We start from the raw sequence: 18003 nt of genomic DNA, 5'->3' as shown, positions 1-18003 counted from the left end.
ATTCAAAATTAAAAGAAAAAAAATTCTGAGAAGAAATAATTTCAATTTTCGGTCCCCCCAACTTAAAATGAACAATGTCCTCATTGTTTAAAGTGAATAGATACTATAAACCAGGTAGGATTCCAGAAGAGAGGAGGTGAGTCAATTTGACTGCTTAAGTACCAAGCTCTTCCTAGATCCAATCCTAGACATGTATATACCTATTGCCACACTTTAGACTTTACTACTTGTTCATATTTACTTTTGATTCTCATATCTTATTTTATTATGCAGAAATAAAAAAATTCCTAATTAATCCTAATCTAAGCTAAGTTGATAAAATTAATATATAAATTATAAATAATATAATTATATATTAAAGTTTATCAAATTATTAATAATATTAAAGATATTTATTCTAGATGCTTTTGAAAATATTCACAAAGAAAGGCACCTAGTTTTTTATTATTTACTGAAAAGAACAACTAAAATTTAAAATAATTCAATTAAGTCCCTAGACTTAATGAAAATTTAAAATTGAGTTGCAAATTAAAAATTGGACCAAAATTGACCCTTTTATTTGAAACTAAAAATTTATTTTCCATTTAGGGGATAATTTCTTGGAAAATTATGTCAAAATAAATTCCCAAGAAAGATTGGAGGGGTCACAAACGGTCTCGCTTAAGTTCCAATCTCCTAGACAAAATTTATTTAAACATACTTCACCCGAAAATATACCCTAAATCATTTATTCAAAAAGAAAAACAAAAAATTAAGTATCCGATAAAATGAACTAGATTTTATCCTGTTCAATTTTATCTCCCCAATAATGTTTCAGGCGCTAAGCATTAACTCAGAAATTACCTCCCTTACCTTGGAGTTTAACAACTCCATATAGATAGACTTGGTGAATCATAAATAGACCGGACCAACGTGATTTTAGCTTGCCTGGAAAGAACTTCAATCTGGAATTGAACAATAAGACTTGCTGACCTGCTTCAAATTCTCGAACTCGAGTGTGTTGTCATGCCATTTCTTAAGTCTTTCTTTAAGTAATTTGACATTTTTATATGAGAACATTCGGAACTCTTCTAACTCATTCAGTTGGAACATCCTTTTCTCTTTCACGAGTTTAGGATCCAAATTAAGCTGTTGAAGAACCCAGTAAGCTTTATGCTCTAACTCCAATGGTAGATGGCAGGCTTTCCCAAAGACCAACCTATAGGGTGACATCCCTAACGGTGTCTTGTATGCTGTTCTGTAAGCCCATAAAGCATCATCTAATCTTGTGGACCAATCTCGTCGGTTCAGGCAGACTACCATCTCAAGTATGCCTTTGATCTCCTTATTTGCCAGTTCAGCTTACCCATTTGTCTGCGGATGGTAAGATGTTGCAACCTTGTGTTTCACTCCGTGCTTGTCTAATAACCATTTTAACCACTTGTTCACAAAGTGGGACCCTTCATCACTGATAATAGCTCTTGGGGTTCCAAACCTTATAAACACATGCTTCTGCAAAAACTTCATCACAACCTTAGCATCATTTGTCGGATATGCCTTAGCCTCGATCCACTTAGACACATAGTCTACTACTACTAGTATGTGCTTGTGACCACAAGACGGAGGAAAAGGACCAAGAAAGTCAATACCCCATACATCGAACAACTCTACCTCAATGATATTTTTTCGAGGCATCTCATTTCTATTGGTGACATTTCCAACCCTTTGACATCGATCACAGCTCTTCATGTAAGCATATGCATCCTTGAATAGTGTTGGCCAAAAAAATTCAGCTTGCAATACTTTGGCCACTGTACGTGTACCTCCGAAGTGTCCCCCACTTGAAGCTGAGCGACAGTGGTATAAAATCTTCGGTATTTCATCTTCTTCCACGCATCTCCTGATCATCTGATCTGCACACTTTTTAAACATATATGGCTCTTCCCAGAAATAGTACTTCACATCGTGAAGAAACCTTTTCCTTTGTTGATATGTCTTGTCAATTGGCATCAAACCACAAGCTAAATAGTTAGCAATATCAGCAAACCAAGGGGTATTATGGACATGATTTACGTTCAGGATATGTTCGTCTGGAAACATCTCCTGAATTGGTATAAGAGGAGAATTCCTTTCTTATGGCTCCAATCTGGACAAGTGTTCTGCTACTTGATTTTTGACTCCCTTTCGATCTTGAATTTCTAAATCAAACTTTTGAAGTAGAAGTACCCATCAGATTAGTCTCGACTTAGCGTCTTTCTTCGTAAGTAAATACTTAATTGCCGAGTGGTCCATATAGACAGTCACTTTGGTACCTACCAAATAAGATCGAAACTTGTCAAAAGCAAACACAATAGCAAGTAACTCTTTTTCTGTTACCGTATAATTTAGTTGAGCTCCTGTTAGCGTTTGACTTGCGTAGTAGATGGGATGAAAAACTTTGTTCCTTCGCTGGCCCAAGACAGCTCTAATTGCGAAGTCACTTGCGTCACACATCAATTCGAATGGCAAATCCCAATCTGGTGTGACGGTTATGGGTGCCGTGACTAATCGACTCTTCAAATTGTTGAAGGCTTTTAAGCATTCCTCATTAAACTTGAATATAGAGTTCTTCTCCAATAATTTGCATAAGGGTTTAGCAACTTTAGAGAAGTCCTTGATAAATCTTCGATAAAAACTGGCGTGGCCCAAAAAGCTCCTAACACCATTTACAGATGTTGGAGGTGAGAGTTTCTCAATAACGTCTACCTTTGCTTTGTCTACCTTGATCCCATGCCTCGTTATCCGATGCCCTAAAATAACTCCTTCTCGTACCATAAAATGACACTTTTCCCAGTTGAGTACGAGATTCGTTTCTTCGCATCGCCTTAGTACCTTAGTTAGATTTGCTAAACAATCATCATAAGTATCTCCGAATACTGAAAAATCGTCCATAAAAACTTCCAAATATTTCTTAACCATGTCAGTAAAAATAGACATCATATATCTTTGAAATGTAGCAGGTGCATTACATAAACCAAATGGCATGTGTCTAAATGCAAACGTACCGTATAGGCAGGTGAACGTCATTTTGTGTTGATCTTCCGGTGCTACTATAATCTGATTATACCCTGAGTATCCATCGAGAAAATAGTAGTAAGCTCGTCCTGCGAGTCTATCCAGTATCTGGTCCAAGAACGGTAAAGGAAAGTGATCTTTCCTAGTCACCTTGTTCAGCTTCTGGTAATCGATGTAGATTCTCCATCCCGTAACCATTCTAGTCGGTATCAACTCGTTGTTCTCATTCTCTACGACCGTGATACCTCTTTTATTTGGCACGCACTGAACCAGGCTTACCCATGAACTGTCTGAGATGGTATAGATGATACCCGCATCTAACCATTTGATCTCTTTTTTTACTATGTCCTTCATGATGGGGTTCAATCTCCATTGTCCATCGATAGTCTCTTTTTTACCATCTTCCAGTATAATCTTGTGCATGCAAACAGATGGACTAATACCGCAAATATCAGCTATGGTTCATCTGATGGCCTTCTTGAATTGTTTCAGAACGAAGATAAGTTTCTCTTCTTGCTTAGTGGTTAATTCTGCTGAAACAATCACAGGTAGAGTAAAAGCGTTACCTAAATAAACGTATATTAAATGAGAAGGTAATACCTTGAGTTCTAATTTAGGTGACTCCTTTATAACTCCAAAGATTCAAAACGAGATTGCGGATTAAATCCCCTTTGATTAGCTTCTAGCAAAGCTAAGTATTCATCCTCCTCTTCATCACTTGGAAGATCTAATGCCAAAATTCTTTCTAGTGGGTCCTTAACATAGTTAAGTTCCTTCTCCACTATTAAATTCTCTAAATCAGACACTGCTGAGCAATCATCCATTGTTTCAGGAAATCGCATAGACTTAAGGACGTTAAATGTTACCTGATCATCCTGAACACGATAGTGAGCTCGCCCTCTGCACATCAATAAGGGTCCTTCCAGCTGCTAGGAATGGCCTTCCTAGGATGATTGGTACTTCTTTGTTTGCTTCAAAATCTAGAATTACAAAGTTATCAGGAAAGATAAACTTATCTACACGTACCAATACGTCCTCGATTTTTCCTTCTAGATGTGCTAAGGATCGATCTGCTAGTTGAAGTGTAACTGTAGTTGGTCTAACTTTTCCTATCCCCAACTTCCTAAATATTGACATAGGCATCAAGTTGATACTTGCACCTAAGTCAAATAATGTCTTACCACAATATGTTGCTCCAATGTTGCACGGTATGGTAAAACATCCAGGATTCTTCAATTTTGGGGGTAGTTTGTCTTGAAGATATGCACTGCATTCCCTTGTCAGAGCTACCTATCAAATTCTCCAAGTATTTGTTTCTTAGACAAGATATCTTTCATGAACTTGATGTTGGAATACCGATACCCCCATGGCACAGCAAAAATTAATAAAAAATAATGTTGGTGATCCAACCCATGGATCCATGTGCGAGGAACGAATCGGGGTGAAATAATAGTTTCAAAATTATCAAAACTTTAATCTGAGTAGGCAGTGATGCCTCAGCAATGAGAATTCTGATCTACTATCGAACCAAGCCGCAACCTTTTATGATTCTGACCTTTAGTAATCCACCTAGTTTGACAATGAATGGAGGAAATCTCCAAAACTGTTTTTGGAGAATTCTTTGCTTGACGGCTGCTAGACATCACAAGCAAAGTTTTTAGGGTTTTTTTAAAACTCTTTCTAACTCACCCTTTTATAATTGGTATATATATAATGAATCATAATTCATAAAATTTTTATCCGAACATAATAATCATAACAAAAAATAAATAAATATAATAATGTTTTTTAATCGAAAATTATTATTACATTAATTATAACAAGGATTTCGGTAAACTATATTTATTTAAATTTATATACGAACCAAATTCATATATTAATAGAACTATGTTCTCATTATGTGTACAACATCCTTGCACATATAATATGTTCGATATTTGATTGTTCAATTAAATTAATTCTATAATTAATTTAATTCATGTGACAACTAAACACAATACCAACTATGTTTTATTCCGTTCATTTCAACCATAGGGTGTGACCTTGTAGGTTCTTGTAACGTTAGCAGTGATACTAGAACGATTCTAATGTTACAAACAATGAGTGACATCTAGCAATGCATCATTGCTACCTAAGTTACAAGAAGTCATGATTCGACATAACCTTTTTGTGATTAACCTTTCATGCATTAATCTTTAAGTCCTTTATCTCTAGAATGAACACAAGTCATGGAATAGTCACACTTGCATAGTCCATCCATTGTTCCTTGATATCTTGAGTAGACTATGATATATAAATAAGTATGACATCTCATATCAAATTATTTGAGCATGACCATGCATTTCTAGTCTCACTCAATCAAGTGGCCTAGGTTATTACTCCCATTATGTAGGAGGGACTTATCCTATATTGATCAACCATATCTCTCTACATAGGTTGTGGTATATACAACATCAGCCTTTATAGAACAACTAGTTACGGTGTACGTTTGACTGTATCAAAATATACAACTCATGATGTTGGGATAATGATGATCTCAAGTTTGAGGATCATATACATATTAATCACTATGAGTAATGTTGTGACAATTACATAATAATCCAAGAAACATACTCATAGCGGGTCAGTCCAATATGTTGTTCTCTAACACACATATTCATGCATTGATTTTGACACTCCATATCAATGACAACTCTTTATCATCAATCAACTACATGTTAGTCCTAATGCGTTATTGTTGTCCTAGTCAACAATAATACTTGACTAAGGATCTTTTAAGAGTAATCATATTATTATCAGGATATTATTATAAAACAATTTATTTATACACACAGAAAAGAAATTGAAATAATAATGGCAACGCCTTATATTAATAAACATGGTAAATCAAGTATGTTATTACAACCATCTCATGATTGATCTTTGGGCATACTCTTACACTTGACGTAGTTCAGCATTTGCTCAAGTGCTTTAACCAACAAGATGTTGATGTGAAGTTGCTTGAGTATGTCAAGGAACTTCTTGAATTGAATATCCTGCTTCTGTTTCTGAAGTCTTTGAGGGTAGGGTGGTGGTGGTTTCATTACTGGGAGTGATTCTGGTTGATTCGTCTTTGGCAGCAATTCTACATCTAACGACATTGTTAGTTGATCAGAATTAGCTTGTCCTAAGGTTACTTTGTCGGGTTTTGTAGATTTTGGTTCTGGTGAAACTGGAATTTCAACACTTGGTTGAACTTCTTCTGAATCATGAGCGTCAGCTGGCTTCTTTTCAACTTCGACAGTGTTGGGCTCTATTGTCTTTCCACTCCTCAATGTCAACGCTTTACAATATTCCTTCCCCAAATTTCTCAGATTCTTCGTGTCACTAGGTAGAGCACCTTGTGGTCGGTTCCTGACTTCAGTAGCAAGCTAGCCCACTTGATTCTCCAAATTTCTTAGAGTGGCGTCGTTTTTCACGATGTATGCCTTAAATAGATTCTCTAAGCTATTAGATGGTTCCGCTTGGGTTGGTTTTTGAACTTGTTAGGGGAAGTTAGGTGGCTGAGTTGGTCTAGGTTGGGCGTAAGTGTTACTGGTTCCAGCCCCTTGGTTACTCCAGGAAAAAATTCAGGTGATTTCGCCACGATGAGTTATAAAAGTTGGATTGCAGTCCTTGCCTCCCGCGGTTTTGGTTTTGGTTACCCATGTAATATACAGATTCGGGGTTCGATGGACATTCTTCAAACAAATGTCCTTCCCCACAATACACACACGCTATATTCTCAAATTGGTTAGGTGGTTGGGCTGCAAAATTGTTAGACCAATTAGTTCTTAAGCATTGAGGATATTGAAGACACTTGAGATGCGAGTGAAGTGAGAGTGTCCACTTCATGTATTCCAGCGACTTGTCTTCCTGACGCTGCTCAATTGGTTGGCCATTGGTAATTGTTTCTAGCAATCCTTTCAATAATTTCGTAAGCCTCATTATAAGACTTAGAATGGAGAGCACCATTAGTAGAGGCGTCCACTATCATCCTCATGTGAACGTTGAGACCATTATAAAATGTGTCAAGTTGAATGCAATGTGGGATTCCATGATGAAGGCACTTTCGTAATAACCCTTTGTACTTTTCCCATGCCTCATACAGGGACTCATCATCCATTTGTTGGAAGGCAGTGATCTCATTCCTCAACTTGGCATTCTTGCTTGGCGGGAAATACTTCATGAGGAATCTCTCGACTAACTCTTCCCATGTAGAAATAGAGTTGGTGGCAATGAGTTCAGCCAGGCACGAGCTCTGTCCCTTAGCGAATATGGGAACAACTTCAGTCGTAATGCATCTTCGGGTACTCCGGCTAACATGAAAGAATCGCTCACTTCCATACATAGTCTTAAGTGAAGATGAGGATCTTCTGTAGGCATTCTACTGAATTGGCCCACAGTCTGAAGCATCTGGAACATGACTGGCTTCAGCTCAAATTGTTGTGCCTTGATTTCGGGTCTCTTAATACCCAGATTAAAATCGTTAAATACTGGCACGACATACTGTCGTAAAGCTCTATCCCTATCATTAGCAATAAGGATAGGATTCTGAGCAAGGTTTGCTCCGTTTCCTTGATTCATATTCTCAAAGTTTATCTCTTCAGTCCTTCTTTGGTCCGCTTGTCTTCTTCACTGTCGAAAGGTTCGTTCTATTTCAGGGTCCACAGGGAGTAAGTCGATAACCTGGTTAACACTCATAAACACCTGAAATAATCACAGAAAAATTAAGTAAAGATTTAAACAGGAAAATAAATAAACCAAAATGTAAAAATAGATTCAAAAATAATGGTTTTTTTTAAAACAGTCCCCGGCAATGGCGCCAAAAACTTGGAACGACGAAAATGTGTAAGTGTACACAATCTCAACAAGTAATAAAGTGACAAGTAAATGTCGAGTTATCATACCCACAAGAACTATAAAAAGGAATATTTATGAAATTAATGTTAAAATACTTTGGTCATGAAAAATATTTTGGTTTCAAGATGATTAAAAACTAGGGTCAAGTTTGGTTGGATGGAATAGCTATTCCATTTCACCTTAATTCCGCACGCTACAGTAAAGCAGTCGTTTGGTTCACCGTTTTTGATTCCAAGGAATTGCTATTACATGGGCATTCCCTCAGCTCACGGAATTGCTATTACAGGGGTTGGGGGTCTGATTACCTATTCAACGCCCCACCATTTAGGTTTTTAGACCAAAATATCCTGCCTCTCTTTTTCCCAAAACTCATCACTCCAGATTTCTTCCTCCCCAAATCAAACATCCATTCGCCCTTCATCTTCATCTCCTACATTTTCTTTTTCTTTTTTTTCCTGATTCCTTTTAGTTAAAGTTCTTTCATCTTCATCTCCCCAAATATTGTAAGTTCGGTTGAGACTTTTTCTGCCCTTATTTTCCCCTTTCATTCACGTTTTCTTATTCTTGTTTACACGAATTGAAATTATGATGTTTCCATTGGATGCAGTTAAATCCAGAAGTACCAGCAAAGTATTGAGAACTCCTCATCAGGAAACTGCCTTTCCAAAGGCTCGTTCGTGAAATTGCCCAAGACTTTGAAGGTAATACCATTAAATTACTCATTCTTCTTCTTTTCTGTTTAATTATTGTAAAGAAATCAAAAGTTAAGCTCAAAGTATGGTTACGGTTATGGTTATATAAGATAAGAATGTTTGCATTTCATGAAGACGGACAATTAAACAAAAAATTGGTAGGGTGAGGAACATCCAAAAACCTTCTTATCTGTAAGCATATAGGATTTAAATACTAGCCACCGGTAAAGAAGCTAAGTTGGAAAATGGAAAAAGGAAAAAAGTCCATATGTTTTTCAAGGTGGTTCTCTTCTTGTTTTTTGGATTGTTTTCCGAATGGCTTGTGATTTCGATTAGTTGAGTTCTCTTTATTTGCATTTCTTTAAATTTTTTAATGATAAAATTGTGGGTTTTAATATTAAGAGGATGTTAACATGGAGTTTATGTTTTGGTTTCTGTATTGAATTAAGTTGATGTTTTTCTTTAGAGAAGATTGATTAGTTAGGTGAGAGTCTATATTCAGGATTTAATCATGAATACTACCTAGTAGTATGTGTGGATGCGGATTTGAGAATCGCCTTCGTTTCTGTTTATGTATTATCACTATTATTGTTGTTTAATCGGGCATGTAATGTAATGATGATAGTTTAGATCAATGTTACTTGGACTCGAGTGTGATAGCCGGATATGTTTGTCCAACTGTGCTATTTTGTATAAAATGCTTCTTGGATTTTAAAATTTTTTATTGTTTCCTTACAGTTTATATGCTCTGATTTTTTTGTTAGACTTTCTGCTTTTGTGTTTCCTCGGTAAGAACTTTTGCTAATTTGTTTCCAATGTTTCCTTGTAGCTTTACATGGAGACCATCCAGGATCTCCTTGATCCGACAAATGATAATATATATTCAACCATGTTACTGCAGGTACATGTTAAGAGATCAGTCTTGGGAGAAGAAGTTGCCATTCCAAGTGAATCAAACAAGTCTTCTCACTTTGTCAAACCTCCAAAGCCTCTTGTCCGGAAAAGCAAGCTAGTATTGGTAGATTTGCCAGGCTCAGAGCGTGTTCAAAAGTCAGGTGCTTATCTTTTCTTCCCCTCCAGTGGCAAATCGGTTGCATGCTGCATATCAAAGAGCATTCTCATTTTTTGCCACCTAAGATTTTTAAGCATTGCATCTCATATATATATCTTTGGCAAAGAAGTTATATTTCCTATCCAACCTATATATACCTATATACTTTCTTAAGTGCTAGTGCTGGCGTTACTTATGAGTTGGATCCGGTTGGTAGATGATGAGTTTGATTCTCTTTGCTTCTGGCAGGAAGTGAGGGACACATGTTAGAAGAAGCTAAGTCTATTAACCTGTCACTGAGTGCTTTGGGAAAGTGTATTAATGCTTTAGCAGAGAATAGCGCTCATGTGCCCATTCGTGATTCAAAACTGACGAGGCTACTCAGAGATTCTTTCGAAGGTAAGTCATCTTTTATGTTAATTTAAGTTGGCATGTGCCCGAGCTACATTTTAACCTAACTAAGCTATTATGGCGAAGATGTTTATGATCTAAATTTTTATATATTTCTTTAGGAGTTGAATGTTTTTGAGTTATTATGAGATAGATTCTATGTATTGCAGGTACTGCCAGGACCTCATTAATTGTGACAATTGTCCCTCCCCCTCGACATCGAGGAGAGACTGCAAGTACGATATTGTTTGGTCAAAGGGTGAGTTCTTACACCAAAATGGGCTCAAACTATAATGTATCATGTGTTTGCTATAAGTAATATCTGCTTTCAAACAACTCATGATTATAAAGTGAAGGCACTGGGCAAGATGCATCCTAGTTATATTTAAGCTTCTCTTCGTTGTTTGACACTTTTCTTTCATCTGTCCATTTCTTCATGTCTCGTGTAACATAGTCTCTAAATTATGTAAAAGCAAGATGCTATTACCTTGCTAACTCCATTATGCACAGGCAATGAAGGTGGAGAATATGTTGAGAATAAAGGAAGAGTTTGATTATAAAAGTTTGGCTAGAAGGCATGAAATACAGCTGGATAAGCTCATTGCAGAAAATGAAAGGCAACAAAAGGCTTTTGATGACGAAGTTGAAAGAATAAACTTAGAAGCACAAAACCGTGTCTTTGAGGTTGAGAGAAATTTCACAGATGCCTTAGAGGTTAGTTCAGCAATTCATCACTCCCCTTAATGCGTGATTCTATAACCTCATGTTTTTATGTTTTCCATTATTCATTCTTAAACAGTTATTTGCTTGAGAATGTGATATATTGATATTGAACATCTGGTTGCTCCTTTTACAGAAGGAACGACTAAAGTACCAGATGGAATATATGGAATCAGTTAAGAAGCTGGAGGAAAAAATGATAGTAAATCAACGGAAGCATCAGCATGATGGCTTCATGAAAGACAAATGTAATGGGGAGGTACTTTGCATCAAGAACCATATCTTGTTTCATGTTAAGTTTATCAGGTGAATTCATGGCTAGCCAGTTGGAAACTTGTCTTGATGACATTTATGATCTTTCTTTGATATAACAGCATTAAGGAATTGTGCATTATTTTCCTAACTTATCATGGCATATTTTTCTTGTGTTTAAGTTTCACTTTAGATATGTAGTAGCATGCCCATTGTTGAGCCATGTTTTTTATAATTTTCTTGTATATGTGGCTTAAAGTTTCTTCCATCAGTCAGATTTTTGTCCCATACTGTGGCAATCACCTCTCAAAGCTATTTCTGCGAACTCAAGTTCAAAGTTCTCTATTTCGCATGAGTTTATTAGAAGATGTGATTAATTCAAACTTTATTCTTACAGTTTTATCAATGTTTGAAATACGTATTTATGGCTTTTTGGTGATTTGTTTGGCATTCAACATAATGGTAAAAAGACTCTGTTTTTAATAATGGTGTACACATATTAGTTGCATGATGGTCAAGTATAATTTCCTTGTACGAACTCAGTTGCCATTACTAAGTGGTGTACACAATAATTAAATGCATAAAATTAATTAAATTATATATTTAATTAAAATAATTAAATTAAATTTTTTATTTTTAATATTTTTATTTTTAATATTCCAATTTATTAAAATAAAAATAATTAAATTATATATTTAATTATTAAATACCGTTTAATAATTACAAAGTCTTTATTTGTTTTAATTAACAAAATATTGTTTTAATTAACTGTAATGAATATTAATAATAAATATGGAAACAACAAAATTTCAAATAAATCTTAAAATTACATTAAATTTTAATTTGATGTAGAATGTGATTTAAAAATTTTATTTTGGTGCAATTGTATAAATATAAATTTAATTTTAATTCAATATATAGATGAAATTATAATTTTAGCTCAATTATACATATACCTACAAAGCATCAACATAATAACATGATTAAAGATTTTGAAGACGAAGAATTTATGCAAATTGCTCTAAACTATTTTCAAAATTTGTTCACCTCACAAGGATAGTCTAATTCCACTTTATTGGCGGAATACATGCAGGCCATTGGCGAACAAATCAGTAGGAGTATTGCCTCCGATGTGGTAGTTCAACAAAAGTCAGAAGAATTCCAGATCATCCAAGAAAAAGCTATAAATTTATATCCAACCTTATGTGAAATAGAAGGTTTAATTGTGGATGAGCGCTATCGAGCATTGAGCAAAATTCCAGATCATCCAACGCAAATGCTCATTTTCTTTAGTTTACCTTCTGATGTACGGTTGGAATGGGTCAGAAGATTTCTTGCTAGCCATTAAAAATCGTGGTTCTGTTGATGATATTTTGGGAACTTTTAGTGTTTCTAATTTATGGATTATGACATAAAACTAATGAAGTCATGTAACCTTTTGTTAATATATGAATATTTATGTTTATGCAAAATTTAATTCTTAAGTTATTTATTACTTCTAATATTTTTTAATTGTAATTATAATTAAATTATTTGTTTCATTAATGATATTTTAGCACATTAAATATGTATTGCGCTTTAAAAATAATAAAGTAGGTTATATATATATTTTATATTATTATATATTATGATTTTAGTAAATTCATATAAGAATAATTATATTAAGAATTTTATTAAATTATATATTTTTATTGAATTATATTTAATAATAATTATGTTAAAATACGATTAAAATATTTATTATTTATATTAATAATCTTATTATAATTTAATAACAATAACAATAATCATCTACCTAAAAAAAATTCTGCTAAGGGTATTCTAGTCATTTTAGTTTTTTTCCTTATGCTATTACAACATCATTCCATTCAACCAAACACAAGAATACTATTACAGTTCTATTCCATTCCATTCAACCAAACAATTGAATTACTATTACAGCTTTATTCCATTACACCTCTATTCCATTATAGCGAACCAAACGTGCCCTAAGGGTTAAAAACTAAGTAAAAAAAGAATTTAAAAATAAAAAGGTTCTAATGCACGATTTAAAATAAGGTTTAATCAAGATGATATAATTGTTTTGGATTAATTACATTCCTTTAACTTAGAATTATTAAACTTATGTTTATACTGCTACGAACAAATTCACGGCAACTCAGTAATTTGCTAACTACTGCTCATACATACTTATTAAATTAATCAATCTCTTAAACATTTTTCAATGTCAATCCAAGCGATTAAACAATCTTCACAAGCATATAAAAGATCAAGTGAGGTAACAGAGTATTTCTACCTTGAAACAGTTTAATCACAATCATCTTGCAAGTTATGCAAGGCATATGTATCGCTAAATACAATGCTAAATTAACTTCAGCTACCTTAGAAGAATAAACATGCACTGATTAAATATTGTGTCGATTAATTACAATTTCAATACGATTTAATAATTAATTCATTAGTTATCTAACAATTAATATTGCAAGAATAATTTAGGCATGATTTTACTTAATCAAGCATCTTATCGAGGCCTATAACAACACAAACACAATTTCAATAATTCAAGCAGGTAAAATATAATAAACCCAACATGGATTAAATTCAAACTAGATTGATTAAAATAAACATTTCAAAAGCATAAATATTCATACACATGTTTGTCAAAAAAACAATGAAATTTAAAGAGATAGGGAGCAAGAAGCAAAACCGGTGTTTCTCCGTGGCTTGACTGATTTCTCCATTCTTCATTCTCCATTGTCCTGGGATATCAAGGTGGCTTATGAACACTTTAATTTCTGCTCAAAAATGGCTAATGAGGACCTCTTTCCCAAAAGAAGAAATTGACACTTGAACAAAAGGGAAAATGGGAAGGAAAAGTTGAAAGAAAGTGAGAGAGGAGAAGAGAGAATGAGAGTGTGAAGGATGATTTGAATGATCAACAAGGGGTGGCTTTTATAGCTGATTGTGGCTGATAAAAATAGAAAATTTCATCATCCAAAGGACCCCCCTTAGCTGGCCACACATATGGCAAAGTTGAGAGATTCAACTTTGCTAAAAATAGCCTGGGGCAAATCCATAAAGCCATATTTTTTGGAGGGGTTTGAATGCAAGGTTGAAAGTTCTTCAAGGGCTTCTTTGCAACCTTATTTAGTCAGCTAAAATGCTGATTTGGGTCAGCATATGGATGATTCTGGGCAGCCCAATTGGTGGCTGGTTCGATTCACTAGATTCGGTTCAACTGGACCCTTTTTTTCCATAATTAGTTAATAATAATTTATTTAGCCCAAATTAAATTGAGAATAAATTAAAATTAATTTTATTATGAATTAACACACATTTTTGGACCATCTTAGGCTGGAAATAAATTTTCCTCGATGCTTCAAATTGCTTCTCGGTTTTATTCTTCGAGCATTGTCTGCTGAGACAATTTTTGCCCTTTGTGCGATCTATCAAAAATAGTCAAAATTAATCAAAATTAACTATAAAATTAATTAAAATTCATCATGTTCATATTTTTAACATAATTTAATTATTTTATAATATTTAATTATTTTTCGACAAGAATTTAACCGAAATAACATGATTTTAAGTTAAAAAGGGCATGTAAAAACACAAATTTTCGTGTTTCCAGTTATCCGAACTTATGTTGTTACGTGAACATATGTTATGAACAAACTATGTTATATTGTGCGAGCTCTGCAAAATTGCAAGCCCTATTAAATTGCATACTATGAATGAGTTAAAAATGATATATTAGCATTGTGTACACTTGAAACCATGTGATATCATTGGAAAGGCATAGGGTTGTGAGTACTCACATTTATCATGTGATATGACATTGTGGCCTAAAGACAACGTTGGAGTGGTAAGAGGATGTAGAGCATAGCTCCATTTACCATATATAGCATGGTGTGTTTGGAGACTAAGCACTCGTGCTACACTTATTGGAGATAGCACATGACTCTTTGAGTCATTTGGAGTGTTTTGAGATTCGTTTATCCAACGCATATAATTTATTATTTTGTTTCACAATAACAAATTACCACTATTTGAGAATGACGTGCTATGAGTATGTTAACTGTGCGAACTGTAAATGTGTGAACTGTAATTTGGGCGAATTATTTTATCATGCAGGCTGTTATATCATTGTTACTGTGTGAGCTGTATTTTGGTGTGAACTGTATAGTATGCTTACTTTTATCCTGATTGATGTGTTTACTTGTAGTATGTTTGAGCACTCACTAAGCTTCAATAAGCTCACACTCATTACTTATACGTTGTAGAAAAATAGCTTGCAGGATAAGTGGCGAAGTGAGCTTTCCAAGTTATCCATCACAAGGCAAATTCGTTGAGTATGTGCTTTGTTTTCAAATCCCAAGAAAAAAGGCAATGTGGGACAGTTCCAAAGAATTAGACTTAGATTTAGATTTTAAATAAATTTTGATGGGTTGTAAATAAAATTTACGGAGTGTTAATTTTAGATTTTTGGATCTTTTATAATTGCTTGATTGAATGATTGAATGTTTAACTTGTAATGCATGATGATTGTTTGATAAATTGATGAACTAATGAGTAAATGCAAACAAAGTAGTTTGCTGAGTGATGAGGTATGTCCTTATATATTAAATTGGTTGAATCAAAGTGATGACTTAGTATTTATACGAAGTAAGTTGTACAATGTTGTATAGGTGCCTGCGAACTATCTATGTGATGCATGACTGGGTAGGTAAAAACACATTAGGGGCAAGAGTAAGGACTTCACGAATGGCAAAAGGGTTATCATATAGTACAATAAATAAGTTGAAAGTAAAATGAATTATGTTAGGGGTAGAGGTTCGCCAAAGTAAGTGGGATTGCCAAAGCATGGGGTTCGCCAAGGTAGGAGGGCATGCCACAAATTTAGGTTTGTTGGAAAAAGGGGTTCGTATGGTAGATTGTAAGTTAGGTGTTTGCAGGGTAGATTGCGTGTTGTGGGTTCTCAGAGTCAATTGCGAGCTGCTTAAGTTTCCCATGAGTTTGCTGCGAGGTGGGGTTGCAGGTGTCATAAGTTTGACTTTCCTTAACTATTTTAATGGTTTGATTAGTAAAGCATGGAATAAGATTTCCTTTTTATTATGAATCATACTGCAATTGTATGGTGTGATTGGTTGGGTGGTGTTTTTTTTGGTGGTTTAATGGAGAATCACTTCGGTGGCTAATGTAACTTTCAAAATTTGGGTCAGATCGTCCCCGTTGAGTTTGAGGTGCCACATTTAGTGGTATTAGAGTCAAGTTATATAAAAAATGGACAGAGCCACAAGTTTCGCCAAACTATTTATTAATTTTTAGGTTTTAAAACTTTTTTTGGAAAAATATAAATGATTTGATTTTAAAATGGATTTGGGAATATTGAATCTAAGATGAAAATACCCTTGAATGAAATTACTTATTTGTAGGGTATGAACGGAAACACATTGCCTTCTTGAAAAAAATTTTCTTTGCAAAAATTGCCAGGATCACTCATCACTTCTCACTTTGTCATATTGTTTTATTTTATGTTTATTGTATATTGAAATACCTCCTATATGTAGGTGTCCGGCTGCTAATGTGCCGGAGGAGCCACCCCTGGGACTAGCTACACTTGAAGTTGGTTTTGAGCCCTCGATGCTAACAATGATTGAGGCATTTCAGAGGATAATTGGTGGAAACTTTGCCCTAGCTAATAGAGGTTTGTCACTCGAGTGAATCCAAGCTTTGGGTGGTAAAGAATTTGTGGTGTGAAGGGAGATGACCCAACCATTTTTTAGTACTGGTTGGAGAGTGTGGAGCAGATTCTAGAGTAGATGGGTTGCTCGGATGAGGAAAAATTGGGTTGCACTGTGTCCCTATTCAACGGTGAAGCTCAACGATGGTGGAATACGGTAAAGAGGGGGACCATTACTGATCGATTGACTTGAGATTTCTTCTTGGAGTTGTCTTGGAGGAAGTTTTTGGGAGATCAGTATCTAGATGCTAGGAAGAAAGATTTTTTGGATTTGGTTTAGGGAGGTATGTCTGTGGTATAGTATGAGTCAAAATTTCTACTACTCAGCCAGTATGCTCTGAAGATGGTGCACTTTGAGAGGGATAGATGTAAGAGGTTCTAGTATGAACTAAACTGGGACATCTACATATATCTAGTAGCGTAGAGCACCGAAGCCTTCAAAAATTTGGTGGAGAAGGCTAAGGCAATTGAGAAGACACTGGTTGAGCCACTAAGACCAGTGGTGTTTGAGTTTACAAAAAAAGGCTCCAATCAGTCAGTGCTTCGGGGAGGCCAAGTAAAATAGGTCGTGAATCTCAAAGGTCTGGGAGGAATGCCTAACGGGGTTCTCGATTGAGCCAGTCTGGATTGTAGAGCACCGCAGTGGTCACTGTAGGTGGATCGACTAAGGTGATGGCTTGCGAGCATTGTTGACGTAGACACCCAAGAGTGTGTTAGAGAGTATTAGGGGCATGTCTATTATGTGGTTCGATGGAGTAGCGGTTGTGAGGCTGCCCGAAGAGGACTGATTTGACTTAGGCTACCACACTTGCTAGAGGTTGTGGTCGAGGTCGTGGTGATAATGGGAGACCAATGGGTCAAAGGATTGTTTCTCACACAATAGCTGCATCAACTGAGTTCGGAGGACCAGCTTGTGTTTAAGTTGTTAGGGAGCCGTTGGATCACGAGTCAACCGATATGATTATAGGTACTTTTACGTTGCAATCCATCTCCTTATTTTCACTGTTAGATTTAGGTTCCACTCATTCATTTATTGCTAGCGATTTGGCTTGTGAGTTGGGTATTCTGGTAGATACTATTAGGTTGGGTATGAATTTTACGAGCTTTTTGGGGAAAGACGATTGTGGTCATTGGGAGAAACTTGAATTCCTCTCTAATGTGGTTCTAAGGACTAAGGCTAAGAAGTTGTTGAGTAAAGGTTGCGAAGCTTTCTTAACCTATATGTTGAATTCTGGGAGTAA

General features: G+C 35.1%; 1 protein-coding gene and 1 non-coding gene across 2 annotated transcripts; both read left to right on the top strand.

Moving 5' to 3' along the window:
* The first annotated feature begins 7103 nt into the window (after window positions 1-7103).
* LOC128040060 (small nucleolar RNA R71) lies at window positions 7104-7210 on the top strand. The gene has a single exon (XR_008194720.1). It is a non-coding gene; the product is annotated as a small nucleolar RNA R71 (small nucleolar RNA).
* A 970-nt stretch (window positions 7211-8180) lies between these two features.
* On the top strand, window positions 8181-11385 carry LOC105797332 (kinesin-like protein KIN-UB). Its single transcript, XM_012627313.2, has 7 exons — window positions 8181-8417; window positions 8522-8615; window positions 9436-9661; window positions 9907-10056; window positions 10218-10306; window positions 10558-10761; window positions 10904-11385. The coding sequence occupies exons 3-7, from the start codon at window positions 9442-9444 to the stop codon at window positions 11075-11077; spliced, it is 837 nt and encodes a 278-aa protein (XP_012482767.1). The 5' UTR covers window positions 8181-8417; window positions 8522-8615; window positions 9436-9441; the 3' UTR covers window positions 11078-11385.
* The last annotated feature ends 6618 nt before the right edge of the window (window positions 11386-18003 follow it).

Source organism: Gossypium raimondii, chromosome 3, assembly GCF_025698545.1.
Source record: "Gossypium raimondii isolate GPD5lz chromosome 3, ASM2569854v1, whole genome shotgun sequence".
Taxonomy (NCBI): Eukaryota; Viridiplantae; Streptophyta; class Magnoliopsida; order Malvales; family Malvaceae; genus Gossypium; species Gossypium raimondii.
The sequence above is the reverse complement of the archived record's forward strand: the minus strand, read 5'-3'. Positions and strand labels throughout refer to the sequence as shown.